The sequence below is a fragment of the Drosophila miranda genome, chromosome XR (assembly GCF_003369915.1).
Source record: "Drosophila miranda strain MSH22 chromosome XR, D.miranda_PacBio2.1, whole genome shotgun sequence".
In the NCBI taxonomy this organism is placed as follows: Eukaryota; Metazoa; Arthropoda; class Insecta; order Diptera; family Drosophilidae; genus Drosophila; species Drosophila miranda.
Window position 1 is genome coordinate 9,193,089 of NC_046674.1, and position 27,383 is coordinate 9,220,471.

General features: G+C 45.6%; 6 protein-coding genes across 8 annotated transcripts; 4 read left to right on the forward strand and 2 right to left on the reverse strand.

Annotated features, from left to right (window-relative positions):
* The first annotated feature begins 2,142 nt into the window (after positions 1 to 2,142).
* On the forward strand, positions 2,143 to 2,977 carry LOC108150805. Its single transcript, XM_017279108.2, has 3 exons — positions 2,143 to 2,435; positions 2,500 to 2,637; positions 2,705 to 2,977. The coding sequence occupies exons 1-3, from the start codon at positions 2,329 to 2,331 to the stop codon at positions 2,823 to 2,825; spliced, it is 366 nt and encodes a 121-aa protein (XP_017134597.1). The 5' UTR covers positions 2,143 to 2,328; the 3' UTR covers positions 2,826 to 2,977.
* A 307-nt stretch (positions 2,978 to 3,284) lies between these two features.
* Positions 3,285 to 16,218, forward strand: LOC108153432 (beta-2 adrenergic receptor). 3 transcript variants are annotated; one of them, XM_017283438.2, is made up of 5 exons: positions 3,285 to 3,436; positions 4,294 to 4,530; positions 11,865 to 13,409; positions 13,488 to 13,746; positions 14,073 to 16,218. In XM_017283438.2, exons 3-5 carry the CDS (start codon positions 13,277 to 13,279, stop codon positions 14,647 to 14,649), a joined length of 969 nt encoding a protein of 322 aa, XP_017138927.1. In that variant the 5' UTR covers positions 3,285 to 3,436; positions 4,294 to 4,530; positions 11,865 to 13,276; the 3' UTR covers positions 14,650 to 16,218. The 3 variants fall into 3 exon arrangements, with proteins under 3 accessions (XP_017138927.1, XP_033243133.1, XP_033243134.1); XM_033387242.1 differs by having other exon boundaries at positions 3,285 to 3,416; XM_033387243.1 differs by having other exon boundaries at positions 3,292 to 3,397.
* Positions 16,219 to 22,698: 6,480 nt separating this feature from the next.
* On the forward strand, positions 22,699 to 23,652 carry LOC108153205 (probable RNA methyltransferase CG11342). Its single transcript, XM_017283025.2, has one exon. It carries the CDS (start codon positions 22,884 to 22,886, stop codon positions 23,589 to 23,591), a length of 708 nt encoding a protein of 235 aa, XP_017138514.1. The 5' UTR covers positions 22,699 to 22,883; the 3' UTR covers positions 23,592 to 23,652.
* Positions 23,577 to 24,741, reverse strand: LOC108153204 (alpha-tocopherol transfer protein-like). The gene is made up of 2 exons (XM_017283024.2): positions 24,372 to 24,741; positions 23,577 to 24,298 (listed from the first exon to the last, which is right to left on the reverse strand). Exons 1-2 carry the CDS (start codon positions 24,674 to 24,676, stop codon positions 23,668 to 23,670), a joined length of 936 nt encoding a protein of 311 aa, XP_017138513.1. The 5' UTR covers positions 24,677 to 24,741; the 3' UTR covers positions 23,577 to 23,667.
* Positions 24,742 to 24,963: 222 nt separating this feature from the next.
* Positions 24,964 to 25,662, reverse strand: LOC108153206 (probable 28S ribosomal protein S6, mitochondrial). Its single transcript, XM_017283026.2, has 2 exons — positions 25,477 to 25,662; positions 24,964 to 25,402 (listed from the first exon to the last, which is right to left on the reverse strand). Exons 1-2 carry the CDS (start codon positions 25,519 to 25,521, stop codon positions 25,004 to 25,006), a joined length of 444 nt encoding a protein of 147 aa, XP_017138515.1. The 5' UTR covers positions 25,522 to 25,662; the 3' UTR covers positions 24,964 to 25,003.
* An 811-nt stretch (positions 25,663 to 26,473) lies between these two features.
* Positions 26,474 to 27,208, forward strand: LOC108165384 (uncharacterized zinc finger protein CG2678). The gene has a single exon (XM_017301422.1). It carries the CDS (start codon positions 26,474 to 26,476, stop codon positions 27,206 to 27,208), a length of 735 nt encoding a protein of 244 aa, XP_017156911.1.
* Positions 27,209 to 27,383: the final 175 nt, after the last annotated feature.

Consider the following 27,383-nt stretch of genomic DNA (forward strand, 5'->3'; position numbering starts at 1 on the left):
GAGTGCGTTACAGCTGTTTTGTTTATACGTCGCTCGCGCCCCCACCCACCCACTCAGGGAGCTGCAACAACTCCACTTTTAGGTGTAGAGATGTGTCCGTGCAGGCAAAGGAAAGTACGAAAACCAAAGGATCACATTTTGTAGTAAAAGATGGGCTTCTACTGATTATAGTTTTCGGGTTTTCGGGTTTTTGGGCTTCCATTTGGGAACATTCATTCATATCCCATTCACAGATATCGCTGCTCCAGTCTTTCGTGAATTCATTCGGAAATGTTTGTATTTCTTTGAAAAATGCTGGTTTTTCTTGACCTCTGCCCATCTCTAATTTCGGAGTTTGCGGTTTATGCTTTTTATGGTCTGCTGTCGGCTGTCTGGTGTCTGCTGCTGCTGCTGCCGTTTTCTGTTGCCTCTTCTTCGTTTTTAGATGGTGGCAAGTTGTGAAGTTAAATATTTACCCGTTGCGGCCGGGGCAGCAGTCGCTACGGCGGCATCCAGTTTAGTGCATGGCCCGCTGATCTTTCACAGAAAGAACTTGTTTGTGGCCCTTCTGTCCATATTCGGTGCCTGCCGTGGCTGCCTGAATCTGTCGCTGTCGTCATAAAAGCGCTACTACCACAGCCACAGGCAGAGCCACAACCATAGCCAGAGCCACAGCCAGTCAATGCTATGTACTACGACTACTCGTATTAGGAATAGCTACAGCTACCCACTGGAAAGGTACGGAATGTGCCGGTCCGGTCGCATTGGACATGTCAAAAGGATTTGCGCCTGCGCGCACTGAAGCATCCCATCGCATCCCAGAAACTGGTTGCCTGGCTTCTTGCCCATTGCCTCTGGCCATAAATCGCATAATGTGCCAGGCTTTGACAGTTCGCTTAGTCCCTCTTTTACGTGTGTGTGTTTCTTATGTTTCCCTCTTTATACGCATATCACAATTTATTGGGCTATTAGTTGCCACTTGAGTGGGGACGGGAACACCCACGCGTCAGTGTCGCATCTCCAAATCGAATTCAAATAAAGCATACAAAAGCTGATAACAAAGCAACACAGTTCCACCTCCTCCCAACGCCGCCAATTAACTGATAACAATTCATTAGCATTTCATTTCGTGTGGGTTACTCATCCTCATCATCACCATCATCATCTCCAGATGCAGCCTAGCATCGTTTCATTGGGTGTTTAGGTAATTTGACAGCCGTTTGATGGGCCCCCAAACTGTATCTTCTTTAATGGATCCTCAGGTGGGTGCTGGCATGAACGAAATTTAATTTTTCGAGGCAACAGATCAGATCGGATCAGCGTGAGATTTTGGATGAGATACTATTAGATGAGAGTTAAGAGAGGCTTTAGAGAACTTCCCTAAACAGCAAAGATTTCGTTGGAGAACACGACTCAGTTCTTGGCGGCCGTGTGTCAGCATATTTCTGCTTTGGTTCTGGCCTAAAAGATCGTAATTTTCAGGGCGCCCTGTCATGCCTTGCATCTGGGGTTTGGCCTGGGCTTCGATTTGGATTCGATTGGATTGGATTGGGTTGGGCTGGTCAACAATCGTGCGCACGCGCGCGCTGCCTCAATTTGGGGCAATATGCAATGTCACTTCGGGCAGGGGGCTGAGGAAGGGGAAAGGGGGCGGGTGGCAAAGTAAGGAATTCGACCAAGAGACATGGCCATAAATCCGAAGCGAATGTGTCAAGCGCCAGGCAAATTTTCCCAACAAATTTGTGGAAATGTTCTTTTGACACTGTCAGGCAGTGGGGGCATTGGGGGTGTGGGGGGCAGTGACGGGGTCCCGTACCCATAATTTATATGATCACGCTTTTCCCCAGACGGACAACGTTGACGGAAGCGCACGAATTGCCATTGCAAATTGCAACAAAACGTAGACAAATCGCAAAAATCGCAAAACAAAGGCGAAAATTACAACTAGAAATAGCCAAATGATGCGCCAATCGATCGTAGACCGTAGATCATAGATCGTAGATCGCGTAACCTTGGAGCCGTATTAAGCGCATCTCGGGGTAAAGCGATGCCACTTCCAGGTTGTTAAGGATAAGCAGCAACACCTGAGATGTGAGACTGAGGCTGAGACTGAGGCTGAGGCTGGTGCTGCTGTCGTGCCTAGAATTCCACGAAAACACATAGTAGGCTTTCCGTCAACATTCGAAACATTCGGAACATAATTATGAAAATTTAGCACTGCATTCTAGATACAAAACCTGAATTCGAAACACACACACACACCCGGCACATTTGTTGTGAGGCAAAATTGATTCCGTATTAAGAAAGATAGCCAAAAGTCAGACTACCCGACCCAGCCCCGACCCGATCATGTTTCCATTCTCGCTCAGGAGTCTCGATCACCTGAAGGTTGACCTGGAGCAGAAGGAACAGGCGGTCATGCCCACGTGGCCGCAATTGAATGAAACATTTGTGGGGTGAGTAAAATAACGCTTTGGCGTTACAGATACACAGATGCTAAATGGCATCCGCTTTTGGCAGCATCCTCGGCTGGAGTTGGCTCATCTACATGGTGTCCGCCCTGATGGTCCTCATTTGCGGATACTTCGCTTACTGCGAACGCCGGCGCCAGATGGAGTCGACGCGACGTCTCCGCGGGCTACAGCGAGCCCTTGCGAGGTATACCTTATATGCCCTACAATACATAGATATCCTCCAATCAAAGTCCTATCGTATATATTGCTAGGCCCCCTCTGAAGCGTCGACCGAATGCCGCCTATCGGGATCATCAGATATATCGGCACATCATATTGAGCTTGGCCAAGTACATGAAGAATCCGGATGGCGTGCTTCCGTTCATTGAGTAACTGGAGGCTTGAGCTTTGTCAATGGTATCCGATCGGGGACAGCAGGTGGGATGCCTTCAGGTTAGGTGGCTTGTAATTCGAAGGGAAATTAACAAAAACTTTTGGGAAATTAATTGCGAAATATACAGTACAGTGGAATTTAAAGCGATTTTAAGCGCGGCTCGTGCATGCGCACTGCGGCGGCAGGCAGCCCAAAAATATGCAGTGCTATTTTTACCTGTCACAAATATAAACAAATGCCAGCCATGTGCGTTGGGCGGGAGCTTTCACGAAAGAGCTTCGGGCGCTGAAAGTAGGCGAAAGCTTGCGCGCTCTGCTTTTTCCTGTTGCGTGTTGTTGCAGGCAAGCGGCCTTCCAGCTAGACGCTGGGGCTCTCTCTCGCTCTCTGCTGCTCGCTCTCTCTCGCTCTGGTGGAAGCGTTCTCTGGTGCTGGCTCTCTGGGCGTGGAGCAGCAGTGGCCCCAGTCGCCAGTCAGACAGTGAGCGCGTCGCATCTTCGCACGCATCGAACGGAACGGAACGGCAGCAGCAGCAGCGGCAGCAGCACTAGCAGCAGCGCGGGCGCGTTCAGTGGTTGTTGTTGTTGGAAACGGTCACACAGACACAGGCTCAGTAACACACACACACACACACACACACATACACCCATAATCACCGAAACACATAGACACAATCACAGAGCGACTCAAGCGGCCAGCAAACAAAATTTTCTGTTTCTGTTCCTGGCCAAAAACAGAAAAGTTTTTTCCCTTTTTTTTTGGTTAACAATAAGTGGCAGAAATAACATTTCCTGCAGAGAAGTCCCATAAATGATCTATGCAAAAAACGAAGAGGAAACGAATTCAATTAAAGTGTGGAAAATGATGGGTCGAGCCAGAGACTAATTGAAAAATCAAGGCACACACCTGCGCACATGTCTGTGAGAAGAGTGCTGCTGTGTGTCGTTGTGGGTGGGCTTGTGCCTTTTTTTTTGCATGTGTATGTGTGTTGAAGGCTAAAGCTGAAGCAGCAGCAGCAGCAGCAGGAGCAGGAGCGGCCAGGCCGAAAGAAGAGCCAACAAGTAAAGGCCCGAAAGAAGTCAGGCTGCCAGGCTAATGACAACATTGAAAAATTGTCAGTTCAGTGAGAGCACGTGTATGGAAAGTGGGCGGGAAAGCCAGGGAAAAGTGAAAGTAAAAACCAAAGGAAACACTCGAATGTTTGGAGTACACTCAATGTTTTGGGGCATAAATTGTTGCCTTCTTTGTGCCGTATACAGTATCTTATCTTAAGTACTCTTTAGACAGTATAATTTATCAATAATTTAGCTTGAATTAGTATATATTTTTTGATCGATGGATGGATGTACATATGACCCCAAAGCCAGCTTAGTGGTCGGCAAAACTTCTTTTAGATACTTAACACCTGACCACCTGACCGCCGGATTCACATCTATCTAGATATTTTATAGTTCTTAACTGTTGTTGCAGCCAAATGAAAGACGGGTAAACCACAGTGATAAAGACAAAGTGTTCAAGACAAAAAAATGTTATAAATAATCATAGATATACATACATACTACAACAAACAACAACAAAAAAAAAAAACCAAAACAAAAACCAAAAAATCAGTAAATAATTCAAACAAATGGGAAAACTGAAAAACGCTGAATGGAAAAATCAGAGCAATTTTTGGGCCTTAACCACAGAGAAGATGTCCAGTCAAAGGTAAGCATAAGCCAGAAATTTATCCAAAATTTTGGGACTAACTTTTCCTAGGGTTTGGGAAGCTTTTCAAAGTGCAGAAAATTGCTTCCAAGGGATAGGGGAATTTTCGGTAAATGAAGAACTCCATTGAGGGTAGCATTATAGCATCCTACAATCAAGCTTTGACTCAAACTCCAGCCGTACCCTACCTCAACACAAAAGAGAGAGACGAAGAAAGCAGGAAGAGAAGCACCGAAAGGAAGAAGACAATAGAACGGAAGAAGCGTCCAAGAAAGAGCCAAGCAAAACATAAGCAACCCCGAAAAGAGAGAATCACAAGAAGTGGGGGTCTTGTCCCGACCCGTCCCTCTCCTCTCCACTTCTCTCTCTCCTTTCCTTTCCACTCTTCTCTGTTGGCCCCTCTGCCTGCTGATTCGGAGATACCGAAAATAGGCAGAGCCCAAAAAAGAAAAAGAGGAAAATGCGAATTTTGCTGGAAAAGCTCAATGCAAAGAATGATTCCGGGAGGCGGGAGGCGGGAGGCAGGGGATTAGCCCAAAGCCAAAGACTTTGCGCAAATACGGAAAAGCTCGGGGCTGAGCGCATCATTTCCCAAGCAAATTTCGTTTGCTGAAAATTTCAATTTATTCAGGGAGCCCCCGACAGGATTTACAGGGATATCATACCCTATGGACAGGCACTCAGACTATGATTGTATAAGGACATATCGCATCGCCTCGCATCGCATCCCTGGACCACACGTCACACTTTTGCTCACTGATGTTCTTTTTTTTTTTGGTTTTTTTTTTTATTGACTTTGACATTTTATGGGCAATTTGTCTTTTGCTCTGTCATAAAATTGCGCGCCAAAGGAGCGCTGTGTCCTTATCCTTATCGCCGAAGGACCAGGACACGGACACAGACCGGGGCCAGGCCGCTGCCGCCAAGTTGTTTATTCTGTCGTAAATTTTGCCTTCAAGGACGCGTCGACAAGCCCCGACCCAAACCCAAACCCAAGACCTCCCTCCTGCCAAGAGACCATTTTATCGATCACACAATGGGAAATTTCACACGTTACATATTCTCTGTGGTGGTCTGTGCCAGTCTGTGGCAGTTGGGGAGTAGTCAAATCCAGTTGGGGCTTTCCCCGTTTCCCCACCCGCACCGCACCGCACCATATTTAATTACGTGTAGCGCACAGTCTTCAAGGTCTGCTGTTTGCATAATTCAAGGGCCTGCTTCAGTCCGTTCTTTTTCCGCTCTCTGATCAACTGAGAACCATCCACCCGTTCCGTTCCGAGTGGCTTTTGTTCTTGCAACCTTAACTGAATAATGCAATTGACGCTGCTTCTGCTGGTGCTTCTGCTGGTGCTTCTGCTGGTGCTTCTGCTGGTCTGTGTGGGTGCTGACACAGTTGCCATTTTTCACACATGACCGGGCAACACGACTGTGGCATGCCTCTCCCTCTCAAGCCCTCCCCTCCCCATGTCCAGTGAACGAGCACAAAATTTCATAGCATACTTCAAGGCTGCCGCTTGTCGGAGTCTAATTTACATGCGAAATGACGCTCCTCCTCCCTCTCCCTACCCTTCTTCTTCTGCTTCTGCTACTGCTTCCTCTGTGGCCGGCTGCCCCTCCGTTTTGTGGCAGCTGCAGCCAGTTACAGTTATGAGCTGGGACGTGTAATTGTTTTCCATCCTTTCGTTCGTTGTTTCTTTTCTGCTCTCCCTTTTCCAGCTGCTTCTTTGTGTTTCGCTTCACGTATTCAATTAGCTCGATACAAAACGAAGAATACAAACAAAAAACAGCAGCACGCGGCTGCACCTGCCACTCTACACACTTTGGTATTCAGGGGGGTGTTAGGGGGCTGGACGCTCCCTGCTGGACATTTGCATTCGTCCTTGGACAAGCGACGCACACCACCTACGACACGGTGCTCGAATTCGTTCCCTAATTCGATTTTAAATAATTAAGGCGGCGGAATTCGGTACACTTGAGATATTCCCACATTTCCTCAGATACTAAGATACTTGTGTGTATATTCCACCATGATTTATGGCCGCAACGTGTCCGCCTTTCTGCCCCCGCTGTGGCTCTGTGGCGCTGTGGCGTTGTGGCGTTTATTTTGCACGAAAGAACGATTTTGGAAAGTGAGAGTGAAAATGGTCGGTGCCGTTGGCGGCTTTCGTTTAACAACACAAAAAACAAGGCTAAAACAGATGAGACAAACAAATGTGCGGTGCTAAAATTAAACATCTCGGAATACTCTTGTTGCAACAACAGCAGCAGCAACAACAAAAACAATAACAACAACATTTATATAGGCATCTAAATATATAGATTGAGGGAGGGGCAATCGAGCAACAGAGATACCCTAAAAAGAGAAAAGCCAAAGCTTTGCGGCAAATCAATTTAGATTCAGATACGAATGAGTTTATTGGAAGAGAACTTAACAAGAGAATTCAGCATTCATTTGAGGGCTTACCCCGGGGCATAGATTATTTGTGGGGCACCCTCTGTTATATCACATCCTCAAGCATTCAATTCATATACCCCGAATTTCTTACTCTTTTTGTGGTGATGGGTATCCGAACGGCAGAATCTATCCAAACGTAAAGAAAACATTTTAGCCAAAACAACAACAAAAACTAAACTAATAATTGTCGCTGCGGCCAAGAAAAACAAAACAAGTCGATGGCCGGCCTAAATGGACACACCCACTCTCCAGACCACCCACCAATTCCACTTCCAGGAGAGTTGTGCCCCGTCCTTCACGGCACACAAATCGCAACATTCTTGCCTATCCTCTGGCCCTGCCCATTGCCTAATTAGTTGTGGCCTCTGGCCGCCTTGATTTATACTATATTTATGAGGGGCGTGGCCAGGGGCTAGTGGCAACTAATTGCTGCCGATGGAGAGGGTTAGGCCGAAGGGAACTGCTCGTATGCTCGTACACTTCGTCCTTTCGGATACATTTCCCCTGCCAGATACAATACACAGATACTCTCGTGTATTGCTAACTGCTGTGCACTTTGCAGCTGCAACGAGCAAATTGGTTGAATGTCAAACTGTGCTGGCATCCATCCGACGAGCCCCACCCTGCCCGGGCCCTTGCCACAGTCCTGGCCAGAGTTGGCAGCTCTTGCAGCGTCAGCTGCCACATTGAGCCAATCAATTGCAAATGAAATACAAGTAACAAGGCGAGGGCAGTGTGTGTGTGCAACTGCAACCAGCCAGGAGGCGCCCTATCCTTAGCCCGCCATTTGCTTGATCCATTCCCCTCTTCTTGCTTATCAATCAGACACCGAATAGCACCAACAAATAAACAAGTTGCCAGCATTCACAATAAAAGAGGAACAGAACGGAACGGAACAGAACACAACAGTACGGGTACGAGTACGGGTACGGGTACGAGTACGAGTACGAGTACGGGTACGAGTACGAGTACGGGTACGGGTATGAGAAACGTGAGTGACAAACGTGGATGACAAATTGATGCATTGCCGTATTGATTGGGCGACTGACTGGCTTTGACAGTGCCTGCCACTGTGCCACTGTGCCACTGTGGCAGTGTGGCCGACGCCTTGGCTGAATGTCAAGTCGCAGCAATGAAACGAAATTCGTTTGTTGCTTTTTTTGTTGATTTATTTTTCGTTTGTATTTTATTGATCGATTGTTAGGTATTTGATTGTGTCCGTGTGTCCGTGAGTGTGTGTGTGTGTGCGTGTGTGAGGGAGTGTCTATGTGTGTGTCGCGGGGGTGTGCCCAAGCCGGTGCCAGGAGCCAGCACAATTGCCGTTAGCGCAGCGATGGAGCCACCGCCACTTTTATTTATTACGCATACGTCACGTGGTCTGCACAAAACTAAAAAAGAAAGCGAAAAAGAGCTAGGAGGATGCCAGGGGGCTGCCATTGGGTGAACTTGCAACATTTTTTCCCTTGCACTCACAGCTTGCAAAAGTTTTTTCCAAAGGGAAATCAACTGAAATCTGAGGGGATGTCCATGCGATGCCAAAGGGAAACAAAAAACAATATAAAACTAAACACGCGCGCGTCACCAAGACGCAGTTTGTCCTTGGACAGTCATCTCCCCCCACCCACCCCCCCCCCTCTACCGCATCACCCTCTGCTCCCCTATTTGACGAGGCAAAATTGGCCCAAATAAAAGCATTGCGTATACGACATGTTGTACGGCATTTCACATTCCACCCAGTCGAATGGAGTGACTTCTTTCCGTTTATGGCCACAGCAGCGGGTGGCACGTGAATTTCAGTTTCAGAGCCAATCACGCACCACCCCCCACAGACAGCTGTCAGGGGCATTTTCCAGGAAAATTGGTTGGGTTTTTTTCTTTTGGTTTTTATTGCATTCCTTATGTAGTGCTGGGAAAACTGTTGCGTTCTCCCTCTAACTAATTGCACTTTCGCCTGCAGGCATTTGGTCTGACGAAAAGTTTGTGGCCAAAAGTTTTTCAGTTTTTGGAAAAGCAACAGGCTGACTAGCTGCAGGGGCGACTGGCGACTGGTGACTGGCAACTGGCGGAAAGTTATTAAGCTACCGAGTGACAGGAGCTGCCAGGTCCCAGCCCCAGCCCCAGCAAGGCCGAAAAAATCCTGCCATATGCGGCATTTGACATGCGTAAGCATAAATTATGCATTGCCTGACCCCGCCATCCCCGCGCCTCCCAGGAGATGCACTGAGCGAAACAAGTAAATACTATAAATAAAAGAGAAAAAGCAAAGCCAGGCATAGGTCTCTGTGCCTGGCGCCAAGGTGAGGTCATGCTTATATAAAGACAGACCCACGTGGATGGTGATGGTGATGGTGATGGTGACGATGATGACGTGGCACCCATCCGCAGCAGCCTTGCCACATTCCGCCCTCAGGTCCCTTCTGTCGAGAAGCCTGCCAAGAGTCTGCCACTGCCAACGTCATCAAATGGGTATCCTTCTTCAGCCTGCAACTCGCCTTGGCCTTTGTTGCGATGTTCCGCAATTTGTTTCACACATACATACATACAGAAACGTATATATATGTACATGTACGTCCGCCCCCCCCAAAAGGTATATTTATAGGAACTGAAAGCTCTGGTTTCGCTTCTACTTTTCACACCCTACCACCTGTCCTGCCTGGCCGCCAGCCCGCCATTTGAATATAATTTTATGGGCCTCCCGACCCCATCCGACCGATAGGACGCTGTGTCACAGTCGATGGATGTGGATATGGATATGGATATGGATGTGGATGTGGATGTGCTTCTGGTTCTGGGGTGCCATTTGTGTCTGCTGTGCGGTGGCATAAACACGCATGGGAATACATATTTTATGGGCTTTCGCTGAAAAAAAATCCACAAAACGGGAAATGGGCACGCACACACTCACACACACACAGGTCTCGCTCACATATGCACACACATACAGTGCGTTTCGGAAAAGTAGAGCAGCAGATAGTTGTATTATCTGCTGACTATGGCGGGTAAAAGGTGAAAGGAGAATTAAGCCCGATGAAAGTGTGTCATGCCAGCCAGGAGTTTAATTCGAATGGATTCGGAGTACATTCAGCAAGGATAAGGTCTACATTATGCCTGTACCCCTCTTTTAGATACTATCCCTTGGACTCCTTGAATGTCCTTCCCTCGAATCTCACTCTTTCGGTCAGAGCTCGACAGGATATAAAGACCTTTGGCTGGCAGGCCACCGTTTTATTTTTAATTATGCCACGCTCTCATAATGAGCAGCGTGCCCCAGTGGCAATCAAAATCTCATCAGGCCGTTAGCCGACAAAGAGCCGTACGCCGCCATTCACTCGGTTCTCGCTTCTTCTCCTTCCCGTTCCCGTTCCCGTTCGCTCTTCAAAGAACAATGAAATTATTTACATAATTAATCACATGCATGGGCTTATTGATTATCCTTTCCTTCGAAGAAAAGCCCCCGCTTTTGCTCTCTCTTTCCTTGGGTGTGTGTGTGGCAGGGTTCGCTGAACCCATTTTCCATTCCTCATGCGGATGGGTCGGAGTTCGACTCGGGGTCCCTCATTATGTGGATACAAATCGACGGCTCCGGCTCCGGCTACGGCTACGGCTACGGCTCCGGCTTTGGATAAGTTCCCGGCAATAACACTTATTTTGCTGTAATTGCTGTAACGGACGTCGTCGCCGAGTTGATTGGAGTTGGTTCATGGGTCAGGAAGCCAGGAAGCCAGGAAGTCATTTGCACAAATGACGTTTCCCCCGCACCCCACCGTGCCCAGACCGTGCCGTCATCAACTGCAGGTGGCGCTTATGTAATCAGTTGTTCTCCTACGGTAGGGGAGCTTTTCCAAGCTAATGCAATTCATTGATATTTATCACCTGGCCACCGCAGTGCCAGTGGCTGGCTGACTGACTGTCGAACCCAAAGCGACGTGCCCCGTTAGCGTTAATTAAATTACCAAGTTCCGAGTGAAAGAGATAGCGAGTGAGTGAGTGAGTGAGACAGATGACAACTTAAATGACAAACTTGTTACCTCACACAATGCCACACCTACCCGCCCCTCGCATCAGCAGCGGCCGTTACACATAGCCCTTATGGCCACCTCTTGCTGATTTCTAATGGCCTCTGATAATGTAATGGTGTGCCTGTGCCTGTGTTTGTGTTTGTGTCTGCGTAGAAAATGGCAGGATGACGTCGTAAATGATGCTGATGGGCGCTGATTTGCGGAGGAGGGAGTTGGCGGGAGTAGAAGGATGGATATTCTTGGATGGAATGGGCGGAACTACAGCTGCTGATCGATTGGCGAAGGGAAGGCCATAACTAACAGACAAAGAAAGAATGGTTTTACAGATTTATGCAGGCAATTGCTAGAAGTTTTATATAAATAACGATACATATACGATACGATTATCCAAAATGTAAGATATACATATGTATATATATATTTTTTTGTCAAGTGTAGACCCAAAATGGAGGAAGTTCTTGTCGATGCCGCACTTGACACTGCCATTGTCAGAGGAGGCGGGTGCGGAGGCGGACATAGTTTGAGCAGCGGCGCCGTGACAGCGATGGCTCTCAAACTGTGTCAAGTGTGCCGCCAGCCAAAGTGGGTCAATGCAGCAGGACGATAGAACGAGAGGGACAGAGTGGGAAGGGACGTTGGGCATGGGTGGCAGGCAAGTGGCAGGGGAGGGGCACGGGCAGGGGCAGGGGCAGGGCAGGATAAGCACGCTTATGTAAAGCGTTTGTGCAGCTAAAAGGCTTTTGCCGCCTGCCACTCGTACTCGTATGTGGTAATAATTTATTGATTAGCTCTGGAATGGGGATAGGGGACTACTTCTACAGTTCCCAAGCATTCAAATTGGTTCCCTTTTGTCCTTTCAGATGCGCACAATTAGCTTAAACTGACACAAGGATGACGAGGGACAAGAACGATGCCTAAAACCACAGCCAGAATTTACAGAATTAAGCAAATGGATAATCAGATGAATAACCAAACAGCGAACGGATAAAACGGATAACGCGGACAAAACGCAACCAGCAAAAACTACGAAACATTTTAACAACTTTAATAGCTCGTACTCGTAAATGTGGCACACATCAGATCAACATTCAGCATCTCACATCCAACATCAGAAAGGAGCCTTACAAAACACCAAAGCAACATTTGTGCTGTGCTTAAATTATAGTCAACAATCAAACAACAAATTAACTACAAATTAAAGAAGAACGAACGATTGAACGATTGAACGAACGAACGAACAGCCAGACATCAATGCGCGTAATTATTAAAATTATAAAATTAATTAACAAAGATATATACTAAATAATCATTATTCTTCCAATTTCGAGTAAATCGAATCGATATTTAAAGTTAGTAGCAAATTAATTACCAAAACATAAACTTAAATAACAAGTTCGTTAAAGCCTTTGCGATTCAAGTTAGGGCATACAAAAAGAGAGAGAGAAAACAAAACAGAGTTGTGAATCTTAAAGAAAAAGAGAACCAAAGCAGAACAGAACCGTTGAACAGAACAAAACAGAACATACATAGAGAGTACATAATAAATTGTACGCAATTAGTAGGTTTTAAATCCAGAGACATTTTAATCAAAACTTTTAAACGAGCTTCAAACACACTCCTCTCAAGACATGCCCCACAGAAACCACACACGAGCCGAACATTATCCTTAACCTTAACCAGAGCCAGAGCCAGAGCCAGCCCACGGCTACGGTTACGGCTACGGCTACTACAGGAGGGTTGTAATAGAAACACAACACGAGGCAGGCCAGGCAGGCAAGGCAGCCCAAATAACAAGAACAATCAAATTACACACACAATCGGCCCGTGTGCCGACTGTGGCGCCGTTTGGCTCTGTGCCAGCGCCTAAATTTATACAAATTTGGACCTCCAAGGCGCCCAGTGGCATACAAGGACAGCGACGACCTTCGCGTGTGCAAGCGTCGGCGGTTGCACAATAAAGGACGCCACTCACACACACACACACAGACACAGACACACCCACGAACACACTTAGACACACAGAGTAACACATACCCTTAGACATATATAGGAAACCCCTACCCCCTCCACCGAGAGTAGACTTCATATGGGTGGCCGCCATGACCGGAAGTGAGCTACGGTCACGTCCACTGGCCTTTGCATAACAATCAGCAGCAGAAGCAGCAGAAGCAGCAGCAGCAGCAGCAGCACTAGCAGCAGGAAGAACATCCGAAAGGGAGGGAGAGAAAAGCCAACCTTGAGGGAAAACTTTCACTCGCTGTGGCTGGCAAAAATGCAGGAAATGAGCTACCTGCAGGATAATTCCAAAGTGGAGGCCCTCACCAAAGCCGTGCTCATCTCCATACTGGGCGTGGCGATAGTGCTCTCCAATCTCCTCATCATTGCCACCTATGCCAATTTCAAGGGTGCGTAGGCTGAAGAAGCCTCGAATCGAATCACAGATTAATTGTGTGTCCATTTCCCATTTCCCATTTCCCGTGCAGGTCCCACAGAGGTTATCAATTACTATCTGCTGTCCCTGGCCATAGCCGATCTGCTATGCGGCCTCCTGGTTGTGCCGTTCTCCGTGTATCCCGCCCTCACGGGCGAGTGGATGTACGGGGACATACTTTGCCGCTTCACGGGCTACCTGGAGGTGACCCTTTGGGCGGTGTCCGTATACACATTCATGTGGATATCGGTGGATCGCTATCTGGCGGTGCGCAAGCCCCTGCGCTATGAGACGGTGCAGACAAAAACGCGGTAAGTGATTGTCGGACGACGCTCCAAATTGTTTTCTATACCCTTGCAGAGGACCCTCTATACCCTCTATATAGGATCACCATAATTTCAGATCAGATCTGTCTGCAAGGGTATTTAGCACTCGTTTCTTCTTTCCTCTAGAATCTAGGTGGCAGTGTCTCGCTGTTCTCTCTCTCTCTCTATCGTAATCGTGGTATTATTATTTTCTTTAAAAGTTTACATTGCAGTTGTACTCGTATCGCCTGGGATTCGCTCCGTTTTAAGGTCTCGATATTCACACACAGTATTTCCCTTTTTCTCGCCTTCTTGTGTATCTGTTTCTGTAGCTGCCAGTGCTGGATGGTGTTCACCTGGATATCCGCTGGACTGCTGTGCTGCCCGCCCATTCTGGGCTACACGAAGCCGATCGAGAACAATCTATCGCACATCTGCATGCTGGACTGGGGCAACATGGCGGCGTACAGTGCCACACTGGCGATATTAGTTTTAGGTCCCAGCCTCATATCGATCGTACACAACTACGGCTATATCTTTGTAATGATGCGTAAAATAAGATCGGGCGAGCCAATACACGATAAAGAATATGCAACTGCTCTGGCTGAAAATTTGTCAAACCCTAGTCATATGATGTCATTCGCATTAGTCTTTGCATTCTGGATGTCCTGGCTGCCATGGATCTCAGTGAGGCTGTATGAGGTGGTCACGGGCGACGTTATCCAAAGTACTCTTATCAATTTCGCAGTCGTTTGGATTGGCATATTGAATTCATTTTGGAAAATTCTGATCATGACCAGTATGTCGCCGCAATTTCGTATCGCTTTGAGAGTATTTTGCTTAACCATTTGTTGTAAGACTAAGGGCCGTTTGCAAGCTGAGCTAATCGGGTTGGACCCAGATGACTAGAGTTAGATTTAGATTTTCATTACCTCAAATCCCTATGCCCCCGTTCAAATATCCCCCCAAAACAAAAAACAAAACCCCCATCCCGAAATCCCTTTAAAGCAAACTTAAAAATTCCCGCAAGTAAAATTGGTTGTAATTGCATCTTGAGCCATCTCTCTATCTCTGTCTCTGTCCAAGTCTATGTCTCTGAAAATAAACAGAACAGTACAGAACTGAACAGAACAGAAATACACACACTCTTTCCTTACTTGCTGTTTGCCATATAGTTGCATATTTACGAAGGCCCGTTTGGCAATACGTGACATAATGAAATGAATGCCAACACTCCACTTCACTCCACTCACTCGAACAACAGTCACAGTCACAGTCACAGCCACAGTCACAGCACCACTCAGCCATTGAGCCACTGAGTCAATCAGCCACTCAACCACCACACAGCCATAGACACCACACAGCCATAGACAGCACACAGACAAAAGTTGAAAGACATTTTCATACCTACTCGTATATCCTAGTCGGTAAGCTAGACTAAGAGTTTTTAGCGGTATCTAATTATGATTGATTAATTGACTAATGCATTGATTGATTGATTGACCGATTATTATGTATTGTGTATTTATGAGCTTAATACGTATATATATACATATATATACACCTACATATGCCTAAGTATATTCGATTCGATTCGATTGGATTGACTTATCTCTACTATATACATAGATCCAAACCACGCCCCTAGTTTAGCAACGATTCTAATTCCGATCGTAGACGAGAGACAATTCACAATTCAGGAAACGGCTAGCAGCACTTCCGTTTCCGGTTTACAGTTCAACTAGAGTTTTGCTAACCAAAAATCATAGCGCTACTTACTACTATGTAAATCTGTCGAGATTAGAGATTCGATTATTTAAAGCGTACTCGTATTGTATGCAAAAGTTCTACAAGAAAACAAAAACAATACAAAAACCACATAAGAAGTAAAGAACCTTTTTCAAAGTCCATATTAAGTAGCATTTAGTATTTTACAAAAATCATGTAGAGTTTATTCAAACAATTTGCCAAACAATGCCGAAAAGAGTTCAGAAAAACCTTTCAATTCAAATATATTCGCACGCTTCGAGAACAAAAACCAAATGCGAATAGAAAAGCCAACCAAAAATAACAAAAAAACGCCCAGAAATTAAACGATCCTAGAACGAATGGCAAAATTTGATTCAGTAAAATCCCCAACAAAAAAACAAAAACATTTCCAATAGTTCGTAGAAAATAATAAATAAATAATTAAATAATATAGATAACTAAAATCGGGGGGCTAGTAAGAATCGTAACGTATGTAAATGTAAGCTAGAGGCAAGTTTCGGTCATGGTTAGGGTACATCTTGATTTGGCCGTGCTCAGGGGCGCACCTCTGGCCGGGGGCCCAACAGACTGTTGCGATTTTGCCTAGTTCCCTTAGTGGGTTAAATTCAGTTTCCTCGCCCTGGCCGGCGATGCGCCCCTGGGCGACCATGGAGTGTTTGTTGTTAATTATTATCCGCAAACATGCCAACAAACAAAAAAAAAAAAAAACCAAAACAAACATTGTGTATATTCTGTTGTACATTTAAATTTATGTTATTTAATTTTACCTCAAAAATAGGAAGATGTTATCGATTTGTATATGTACGAAAATTGTTAGAGCTATTTAAGCAGCTAGTGATGGAAGGGCATTGAAACGTATAAATAATGAATGCAGTTAATAAATGAAAAAAAAAATGATATTGTATGAATATTTCACTTTTGACTTTCAAATTTCTGTTTTGAACCGTTGAACCATACGTCAAATGGAAGGCGGTTCCTTTTTTTTAATTTCTAATCTACACTTTTTAGCTTACGATTGGCATTGGTTGAAAAAAAGCTGAATGATTTTCCTCTGAGATTCAGTGGTTTCTTATTCTTACCTCTAATTTTTTACATTTGGGCGATTTGGCGACCATTGGAGGTATTTGAACGAGTCCTTGTTCAAAAAAGATTACCAAATGTTCAAATCTTATAGAAAATTATAAAATTATTCAAATTAAAATGTTTTTCTTTTGAAAATCGCAATGGAAAAACTCTTAGAGCAGCAGTAAACTCAAAAGTTGTTGCTCTGCCAACAATTAAGTCCAGCACTGTACATATGCACACATCATGCTTGAATCTATACATACTCGTATGTACATATACAAAATAGCATATTTCTTTCGCTCTGGCATAGATTGCACGCGCGCATTTCAAAAATTACATAAAATCAGTAATCGTAATCATAATCGATGAAACACAAAATAACATTCATATAATAATAATTCTTACGGAATCAATGGTATCGTAACTGATTTAATCAATGTAAAAATTAGCTAAAATATATCGATAGGTCGATGTGTTCAAGCGCTGCGAACTTCACAAGCTTACTGTGCGATTACTCAAGTGATTCGCTACATGACATTTTTCCCTAACTAGAAAAAATCCAATAAAAGCAAGTGGCTAAAATAAGCCAGTCAGGTAGAAAATTGATTCATAAATCGTATAAAATTATTTGGGCGAAGCTAAATGTTCTATCTAGCTAGTAATATCCCAGGGAATATAAAAATTGGGGAATATGTACGATGGAACTTGGATAATTCGTCAGTATTTTTGCGGTATATTTTGAAAATGAGACCGTATATTTTGATGTATTTCTGAGGGTGTGACGGTATATTTGAACGATAAATCCGCGGTCACACTGATTGTGACGTAGACGTTGGCCCACAGGGCGCCCGCAAACAACAGAAATATAAACAACATACAATAGAGGTTGTTCAACACTGGTATGGCGCGTACCTAAAATTGTTTGCGGAAGGAAAAAATTAACATATTTCAAGACGTTCGCTGATAGTTTTAATCAAAAAGACATTTTCCGAAGCTTCTGGGGGTGCCTCACACGCCTACGAAGACGGCGCGAAGAAATTCCCAAAGCTTCATCAATTAAGTCGAAAAACCTGGAATTTACTGCATGGCGTTCCGGAATAACTCTTAAAACGGCTCTTGGAACTCCGTCTGGACCCTGAGAAGCATGGCAAGCATAGGAAAGACAAGGATGGCCACGGAGAAGGCGACGGGAGTTAAAATTCGCATGGAAACGCTGAAAAAAAGGGAAGGAGAAGCTAAATCCGCCATGCGGGTAGGAGTAAAGATGGCGGCAAAAACGGCTCCGCAGCTTTTGGCTTCTAAACTGCTGTGCAAGAAACCAAACTTGTCGACGAACGTGTCGACAAACATGTCCACGAACACGACAACAAGCATGACATCAAACATTTCCGTGAGTACGAAAAACGGAAGTAACCGCAAAATCATCGTTAACAAGTATTATGAGGGGCATAAAGGCCCATACATTGTTTGTATCGACAAAATGAGTGCGAATAATGCCAGAATTGCTATAAACCAGTTTGATCTATCCGATCTACTGCTGAAACAGGGCATTAGCGATATCGAGGAGGTTGCTAGAATGGGCTATGGCAGGAGCAAGATTGTGTGCGGGTCGGCGGAGTGTGCAAACGGGCTAGTGGAAAACAGTGTTTTCGCTGCTCAAGGGTACTCAACCCGAATCCTTAGGCACTTCGTCCAAAAAGCAGGGTTAATTTTTGGGATCCCCGGGCACTACTCGGAGGAACAGCTAGCGGAGCTTGTAACCTCGGATATCCCAATTGAGGAGATAGTTCGGATTACGCGAAGGGATAGAGCATCGGGGGAACGTGTACCTACTGGCAGGGTGAAACTCTGGTTCAGAGGAGAGCAGTTACCAACCAAAATCAATTTTCTATATTCTAAAGTAGAAGTGAAACCTTTTGTTCAGCTTATTCAATGTTTTAGGTGTTTTAGGTTTGGCCATCTGGCGCAACATTGCAAGAGTGGAGCGAAATGTTTCAAATGCGGACAAGATCACAGCAAAGATATTATCTGCTCAGGGCTGGTCTGTGCTAACTGCAAGGGGGAACATGCTGCCACCCACCCGCAGTGTGAGGCCAGGAAAAAAGCGTACGCCATTCAAAAGTGCATGACACTGGAAAACCTAACTAGAGCTGAGGTCAAGGCTAGATATCCGATCCTTTTTGATAGAACTTCCCCCAACCTAAGGGATCAAGGGGAATTTCCTAGACCCAGTTGGCAATCTAACCGCTCCCCTGAATTCTTAAATAACAGCTTAGAGTCCGCCAGGGAAATTCATTCTGTCACCTCTTTCGCGGAAGTGACCAAATCCAATAGGGTTGCCGCCCGGAACGCAGAGGCGGCCAAGGCAGCAGCCAACATGGCAGAGTGGAAGAACTCAATAAACTCAGACTACGTCCAAATGAGCGAGAAATTTGTGAGATCTTCATCCGTGGCATCTTCTCTGGCCCAGGATAAGCTAAACGCACTAGGAGCCAAACTCACAGCGTTCCTGATTGATCCAAACAACATAATTAAAGGGGATTCTTTAGCGAATAAATTTATTAAGGAAATTAGAGAATTTGTCAATGCTTCCAACGCAGAACTAGATAGGCGTCAGATTGCCCAAGGGATGGCAGTTGGCTCTCAAAACATCCAACAATGAAGATTCTTCAGCTAAATATTCAAAGTCTGACACAAACAACAACAAACAGCTCCTCTCAATGTTCCTAGACAAGAACGCAATAGATATTGCCATCCTCTCAGAGATTTGGGTGTTGAACAACGCGGACTGCAGCATTTTAGACTATAACTTTTTCTGCAGGCCCAGAGAGGACGGCTACGGCGGGGTTGGCATCTACGTCAGGAAAAACATTCAATTCAGCATTTTAAAAATAGAGAACGACTTGGAAATTTTAGGAATAAAAACATTAAACCTCAAGAGCAATTTCAATATTTTTAGCATATATGCACCGCCATCAACAACAGTTTCACAGTTTAAATCGGGCACAAAAAAGTTTTTCGAATTCGCGGCTTCGCTTGACATACCCTCAATAGTGGGCGGGGACTTCAACGCTAGGTCTTCTATCTGGGGAAGTCCGATCTGTGATCGCAAGGGTCGCAGCATTGAGAATTCCACCCGGGAGGCCGGATTTATCTGCCTAAACGACGGTTCGCCAACCTTCTCCAGGAGCCCATCTCAATTCTCCGTTCTTGACCTTTCTTTTTCGAACTACAGAAATGGAACTATTAACTGGCAAGTCCTCAAAACAAAAATTACGAACAGCAACCACTTCCCAATTGTATTATCAGTGCAAGGCCTAAATGCCCCCCTCCAAGGCAAGAAGATCCTTCACAACAGAATAGCCCGGATTCTGGGTGCAAGTGATTTCTCAAATCTGGAGGAGCTGAATGAAAAAGTGAAATCCCTGACCTTAAAAAACACGGTCACATTCCCAAGCAAGAACAAGTACGTTGCTAAGAAATGGTGGAACGAGGAAACGGAAAAACTTTTTCGCGTGAGAAACGCTTGCAGGCAAAAATTCTACCTCACCAAAAAATTGGCTGATGCCAGAGCAACCTTAGAAGCTGACAAAAATCTACAAAATCACGTAAAAAATCTTAGAAAGCGCAACTTTTCCAAGTTTATAGAAGAGGTCTCCTCATCGCCCTCTATGTGGAGCAGGGTGAAGAACATCAAAAAATACGGTCAAATCAAAAATGTAGGGAACAAATGGACGAACGAAGATGACAAAAACTTTCTCAATATGGTTAAAGTAACCCCATCCACGTCAAACAGTAGGCCCCCTAAGAAAATTCCTGCCCCTTTGTTAGGACCAGACGACCCGGAACCCCTGGAACTGGAAGAATTCCTGGCCTTCCTAAAAACCAGGAACCCCAATTCGGCTAGAGGCCCTGATGGCATCTCGTTCGGGATGCTTCAAAAGCTACCAAGTGGGAAAAAACAAGACATTTTTGAAATTATAAATAAAGTATGGCTGAGTGGCGTCATCCCTGAAGTCTGGCGCAGGATAAAAGTGGTACCCATCCCCAAGAAGAATGCAGACCCTACTTCCTTCCAAAACCATAGGCCGATTTGTTTGATTAACACGCTGTTTAAATCCATAGAGGGGTTGATAAAGTTGAAGTTGGACGAGCACATAGCAAACTGTGACCTGCTGCCGGTCAGGTCCTATGCCTTCAGGAGAAACAGGTCCACGGCTCTTTGCATCAACGACCTTATCAACAAAGTTCTGGCGCTGAAGGCGAGGGGTTGTCAGGTTGTCGCAGCTTGCCTAGATTTACAAAGAGCGTTCGACTGCGTAAGAGTGGACACACTCGAGCACAGGATGAGGGATATGCGGTTCAATACAAGCCTCACGGCTTGGATCTCCAGCTTCCTTAACAGACGAATTCTCATAAAGGGCAAAAGCGAGGTAGAGGTGAACAGAGGTGTTAGCCAGGGTAGCTGTCTCAGCCCAACCCTTTTTAACCTTTACACAGCCGAACTACATGATATTAACAGTCATAACTGCTTACTGTTTCAGTATGCTGATGACTTTTTCATAGTTTGTTTTCATAAAGACGTATCCATTGCGAAAGGTGTGCTGGAAGACAGTATAGATAAGTTCGAAAAAAAATGCAATAGGCTAAACCTGTCATTCAATCCGGTGAAGTCTAAAGTGATTTACTTCAACAATCGTAGAGCTGCGCATCAAGGAGTTGAGATCAGACAAGTAGAGCAGATCAAATACCTAGGCAGGACTATCTCAGCAAACAACTCAGCCTCTGGTCACATTGATCTGGCCATCTCGGAATCGAACAGAAACTGTGCATTTCTCAGATTACTCAGTGGGTGTCACTATGGTATCAGCCCCAAAAGAGGGCTTATATTTTACAAGGCATTTGTCAGAAGTAGGCTAGAGTACGCGTGCTCATCATTCTGCAACCTGTCCAAATCTGCCTTGGCCAAAATCAAATCCCACTGCAACCATCACCTCAGAAAGTCGCTGGGTCTGATAATCTGCACTCCCGTTTCTATCATATATCACATGGCAGGAGAACTTCCCCCGGACTACAGGATGAGATTCCTGGCGGCGAAAGAGTTGGTTAAGGTGTTTGCATTTAATCTCCCAGCAAGTGAAACAGTGTCAGCAAATAGGGATTTAAACACGGGCTACGCTAAGGCATATCGGGAGTTTGGCAGCATAATAGATAGAGTTAAGGTTTTCGAGAACACAGCTTCATTTTGCACTAAAATTAGCTCCGACTTAGAATTTTTCAAGGGTTCTGCACCCAACAAGCACGCTATAGACCAGGCAGGTATCATGCTGCTCCACGGGGAAAAGAAGGATCAGCTGACAAAGGGTGGTTTTGAAATCTATTACACGGATGGGTCAGTCGCAGATGGGCATTCCAGCGCCGCTTTCCTGCACGATAGGACAGGTTTTTTAGATAGCTATTACACGCACAAAACCCTTTCCTCGTTGTCCGCCGAGCTCCTTGCTATCGAGAAGGCATTAGACCATGCTATTTTGTACAATTTTCCTCGTGTCGCGCTCCTGACAGACAGCAGAAACGGGGCCCTCATTCTGGCGAAGAACATTCAGGATAACTCTATCGCCTACAAAATCAGAGAAAAGATCCAACAAAATCCACATCTAAGAACTGTAGAGGTTCACTACATTCCCGGACACGCTAACATCCCTCAGAACACTTCAGTTGACGCAGCAGCCAAAGAAGCCCACAGACGAGGAAAATACACAGTGGTTAAATGGAACCTTAAAGACGCTATGTGCGAAAAACACAGAATCTTAAAAGCAGAATGGGAGAGAGAATACGCCGAGTTTGCTAGTATCAAGCACCGAGGTTACTGCTCGCTTTTCCCCTCAACATCATCCAAACCGTGGTTCCTAAATAAAACTAAGCTTAAAGCCATTGACGCTAAAAGAATCAACAGACTGCTTAGTGGTAACGCATTCGATAGGCACACTCTCGCCAAAATGCATGTAGTTCCTAGTAACATATGTGATACATGCGATAGTATCGATAACGCCTCGCATTTAATTTTCAATTGTACAAAGTACAACACAACAAGGCAAAACTTCCCATCTCTAAGAAAATATAATGATATTTACAAATTCTTTGAAAAAGAAAACATCCAACATCTTCTATTCTTTGACTTGGCAATTTCCACCTTCAAAAGGCGGGCGGCCAAATAATCCCACGCTACTCACGGGTAGCTTGGTAACTTAAATCCTAAAAAAAAAAAAAAAAAAAAAATAAACAACATATATCTCCCTATAACTAACATGGAAATCCGCAACGATGATCCTGGGGCTGTGCAATATGGAAACTTCATGAATTACTATCAATTCAATTCGGCCTCGGAGAGGGTGAAGCTGCTGCCGGACAAGGATATCTGGCTGCCCGCTGTCCTAGAGGATGAGAAGCGGCCCTATCTCGTGCTGGATGTCGGCTGTAACTGTGGCGTCTTCACCCAAATGCTGCACAGATACCTGGAGGAGCGCCTGCAGCGCTCCGTGCAGATTCTTGGCGTGGACATTGACGAGCGACTTATCCAGCGCGCCAAGGAGGAGAACACCTGTCCCGAGAAGATCACATACGAGTGCGTAGACGTGATGAACGGATCGGACTTTGAGATAGTACTAAGCTACTTGCACGGCCAAGAGCGGCAGAAGTTCGATGCCATCTGCTGCTACTCCATCACCATGTGGATCCACCTCAATCATCATGACGAAGGCCTTAAACTGTTCCTGCGGAGGCTGACGCATTTGTCAGAGCTCCTCGTGGTGGAGCCACAGCCCTGGAAATGTTATCAAAGGGCGGAGAAGAGACTCAAAAAAGCGGGCGAGGTGTTTCCGCTCTTCCTGGAGCTAAAGTGGCGCTCGGACGTGGAGAAGCAGATAGATATCTACCTGGAGCAGACCCTGGACCGGCGAAAGATGTTTGAATCGACCCCCACAAAGTGGCAGCGAAGGATATGCTTCTTTAGATGATAGTAACAAGTTCATTTTGACAATAAAACAAATTCGTAGAAAACAGTACGAGTAACAGAGACAATCCCCGATTGCTTTAGTCCACATTCAGCTTCCGGAAGGATCCCTCGATGCCAAAGAGACCCTCAAAGTCGATGGGATTACCGGGGCGCAGGCTCTCATCCGTGCGGTAGGTGGCGTTGGCCTGGAAGAAGTCTTCGTACTCGTCAAACTTCTTTTCCCACGCCGCGACGATATCCTCGATGGCGCCGTTCTCTCCGCCGTAGTTTTTGGACAGGTACTGGAGCGGAACCTGTTCCGTGAGTAGCCCCATTTTGCTGCCATGGACAAAAAGGCGGCCCTGCATCTTCTTGGACATCATAGGCTTAAAGATGTTAAAGACCTGCTCGAAGCCCGTGATGGTGTTGATAAAGTGCTGGGCCTTGGGCCGCAGTGGCAGCGCCTCCTCGGAGAAGACCGTGAACTTCTTGGCCATCGAGGGCGTCATCTGGAACATGTGCGCCGCTGTGGCTCCCTTCATGTCCATGATGAACACGATGCCATTGACATTGGCGTAGTCATCCTCCAAGATGGTGATCTCCTGCATGGCCTGCGCCACCTGCATACACTCCAGAATGTTGTACTTCTCCACGGGACAGAGCCCCATCCGCCAAATGGCAATGCGAGGCCCATTACCGTTCAGGGGAGTCGGCAGGTAGACTAGCGCCCTGTTTATGAGAGCCAGAGATATGAATAGACTTCGATCCGATTCATAAGAGTTTTCCTTGAGCGAAAGCTTACCCCGTTTGATGAATCTCCCGAAACTTGGGACCCCTGGTGGTGGTCACATTGAAGTGGTCTGGATATTTGGTGCGCAGTGTGTAGTACTTGTCCAGCTTGGACTTGGCCCGCTCCAGACTGAACTTGCAGCCGCGCAGAAAGGCCACCAGGAACTGGTCGTCTGTGCGCGAATTGAGGTGCGGCTGCTGCTTGATCCAGGTCTTGAATGCCTCCAGATCCGCTTCGAGGCGATCGGGCACCTCGTGCAGCTGCTCGTTGGCCGTCTGCTGCAGCTCAGGCGTGAGGGCACGTATCTGGGGCGGCATTTCTGTGTTTTCTGTTCTGTTCTGGCCTACTCGAAGGTTCTTGGGGCACTACTTCCACTTGGGCCGTTGCTTCTTCCAATCGTCGATGTTTATTGGGTTTATTTATCAATTGCTGATAAGTAAAGATGTTGATTGCGCGCCATAAACTAAATAAAGACCAATACTTGTAGTGCAAAATGCCCCGATAAGCATAAGCAGCAGACACATTTCGTAAGAGGAGCGTTGAACGACGAAATCCCCCAGTGCACGACGGCACAACACACGCCTATCTACAAATCATTTTACCATTTAAATACATTAACAGATTTTATTCGACTTGGAGGCCCTCTACTTCTGGAACGGATAGTAGTCCAGGCCCGAGTTGTAGTTGTACTTCGGTTTCTGCTTCTTTTGGGCCGTCGCTATCAGCTGCTGGACATCCTTGCGGTAGGCGGGCGGCAACATCTCCTCGTGCAGCGTGCACTTGTGCTCCTCCGGCTCCTCGACCTTGAAGATGTACCGCCGCACAATGTCGATGTCGCGGCCAAACTCTTCCTTGAGGTCCGAGATCTTCGTGGGCGCCGTGTCGAAGGCGATTGTGAAGTGCGTTCCCACGCGATGCACCACCCCGTGTTCACTGACTTTGTGGGGCAACGCCCGCGTGCCGAGATTCTCCAGCTTCCGAATGATGCCTCCTTTGTCCAATATTGCTTCGGCGGTGCGGCGTATCACGGATATCAGTTCGGGCTGTCATTTAAACGGTTATTAATAATAATATTTACTTTTATGTAACGCTGCGGGAATTCTCAAACGTGACTTACGCGAGGCAATTGACGCAGCACCAGGGCTAGCTCGTAGGAAGGCATTTTAGCGGGCTTAAGCTGTGTATTGCTTTCTCTATGGAAGATTTGTTTACTCTTTTAACTGATCCAATTCCAATTATTAAATTTTTTAGAAATTCTTTTGTTGATTTGGTTCACCGGCTGATAGTGCTGTAAAACGATATTTCGATAATAAAGTTTCAGTCAGTCTCTGTTTAAAAGGTATTTCAGCGATATTTTGAAGGTATTGAAATGGTATCGGGATCAGGATACATGTATAAACAAGAAACTAAACAAATGCATGAATACGTTTAAAACATATCAATTTGAGAACATTTCTTTATTAATTATGTTTTAAAAACAGTTTGGAAAACATATTAAATTAACGAAATAGGGTATATATATATATATTTGGCCATACTCCGGTTTACAAGCAACAAGTCTGAAAATACCAGCAACATTGACGTGACAACAAACGTGTTTAAGTCAAAATACAATTAATGGGAGTACTTAAGGGTAATTAATTTTGTAGAAAATGTATTCATCAATGGGATAAAACTATGTGGGCAGCATTATTCAACGGACCATCCAAATTTAGCAATGGGAACGATTACTCACTTACGTTTTTTCTGTTTGACCTTTTTCGCTAAAACCTATTCTTAGGCAAATACAATGGAAGCTAGTGTTTACCATATGCCAGCCCAGTAGAAAATAGGTTCATAAATAGGATACAATTGTGTGGGCAGGGCTAAATGTTCTATCTAGCTAGTAGTATTCCACGGAATATCAAAATAGAGGAATATGTACGATGGAACATGGATAATTCGTCAGCATTTTTGCGACATATTTTGAAAATGAGACGGTATATATTGGTATACTTCTGATGGTTATTTTATCGATAAGTCCAACAACAACTAAAACAAGACATTGGTGTAAATTTCCTCAAAAAATAGCTTCCGCCGCGAAAACTGGAATGGAATAAATTGGAAGCGAAAACATGGACGATTTAAAGAAAATGTGCTGCCGAATTTGTCTAAAAGACGCCGAGCCTCCAGTGGACATTTTTGCTAAGCAGACACCCGATGAGAGCTTGCCCTACGAGCCGGAAGACATTCCGGCCAATCTGATTAAGGAGTGCACCAGGTTGAATGTGGATGAAGGAGACGGCCATCATCAGCATTTATGCGAGCCATGCTTTAAGGCGCTGCGGAAAGCGTATCGATTCAAGCGCAGGTACAGCCGGAGCATGCAGAGGTATGCACCAGTGAAGAGAGAACTAACTGACGAGCAGACTTCCATAATTCCAAATGACGCGGCCCTGGAGCAGACTGTAAACGTGAAGAACGAGATAGATGTCGATGCTGTTGATTCCACTGCGCCGGTTTTTAACGAGGCGGAAAACGACAACACTGCGGCGGAATATTTTGAGATCATCGAGACCGACGACTTAGACTTAACAAACATCAAAACCGAGGAGGACGGGGACTTGGAGGAGATGGGCAACACCATTACCCCCGACACGCCGCTGATGAAGAGGCCTTTCACCATCAGGGTAGTAGCGCAGGAGGAGGATCCACCGCCAAATATTGCCGGACCACCACCGCTCCTCTACCAGTGTATACACTGTCCAAAGACGTTCCCAAAGAAGGTCCAGCTCATACTCCACAGTCGTTCCCACAAAAAAGAGAAGAGTTCAAACGAGGACGATCAACCGGCAGAAATGAATAACTAGCCCCGATCGTAATGAAAGTCCATCAAGTAATCTGAAACAATAGAATGTGGGCGATCATTGTTTAAGTTATTAGGAAGCATGTTCTGTCCTGTACGGACGAGCGATAATGTATATTTTGTATGGGTTAAAAGCAGAAAATGAAAACCCACATATAATTTAAGTACAATATTATTTC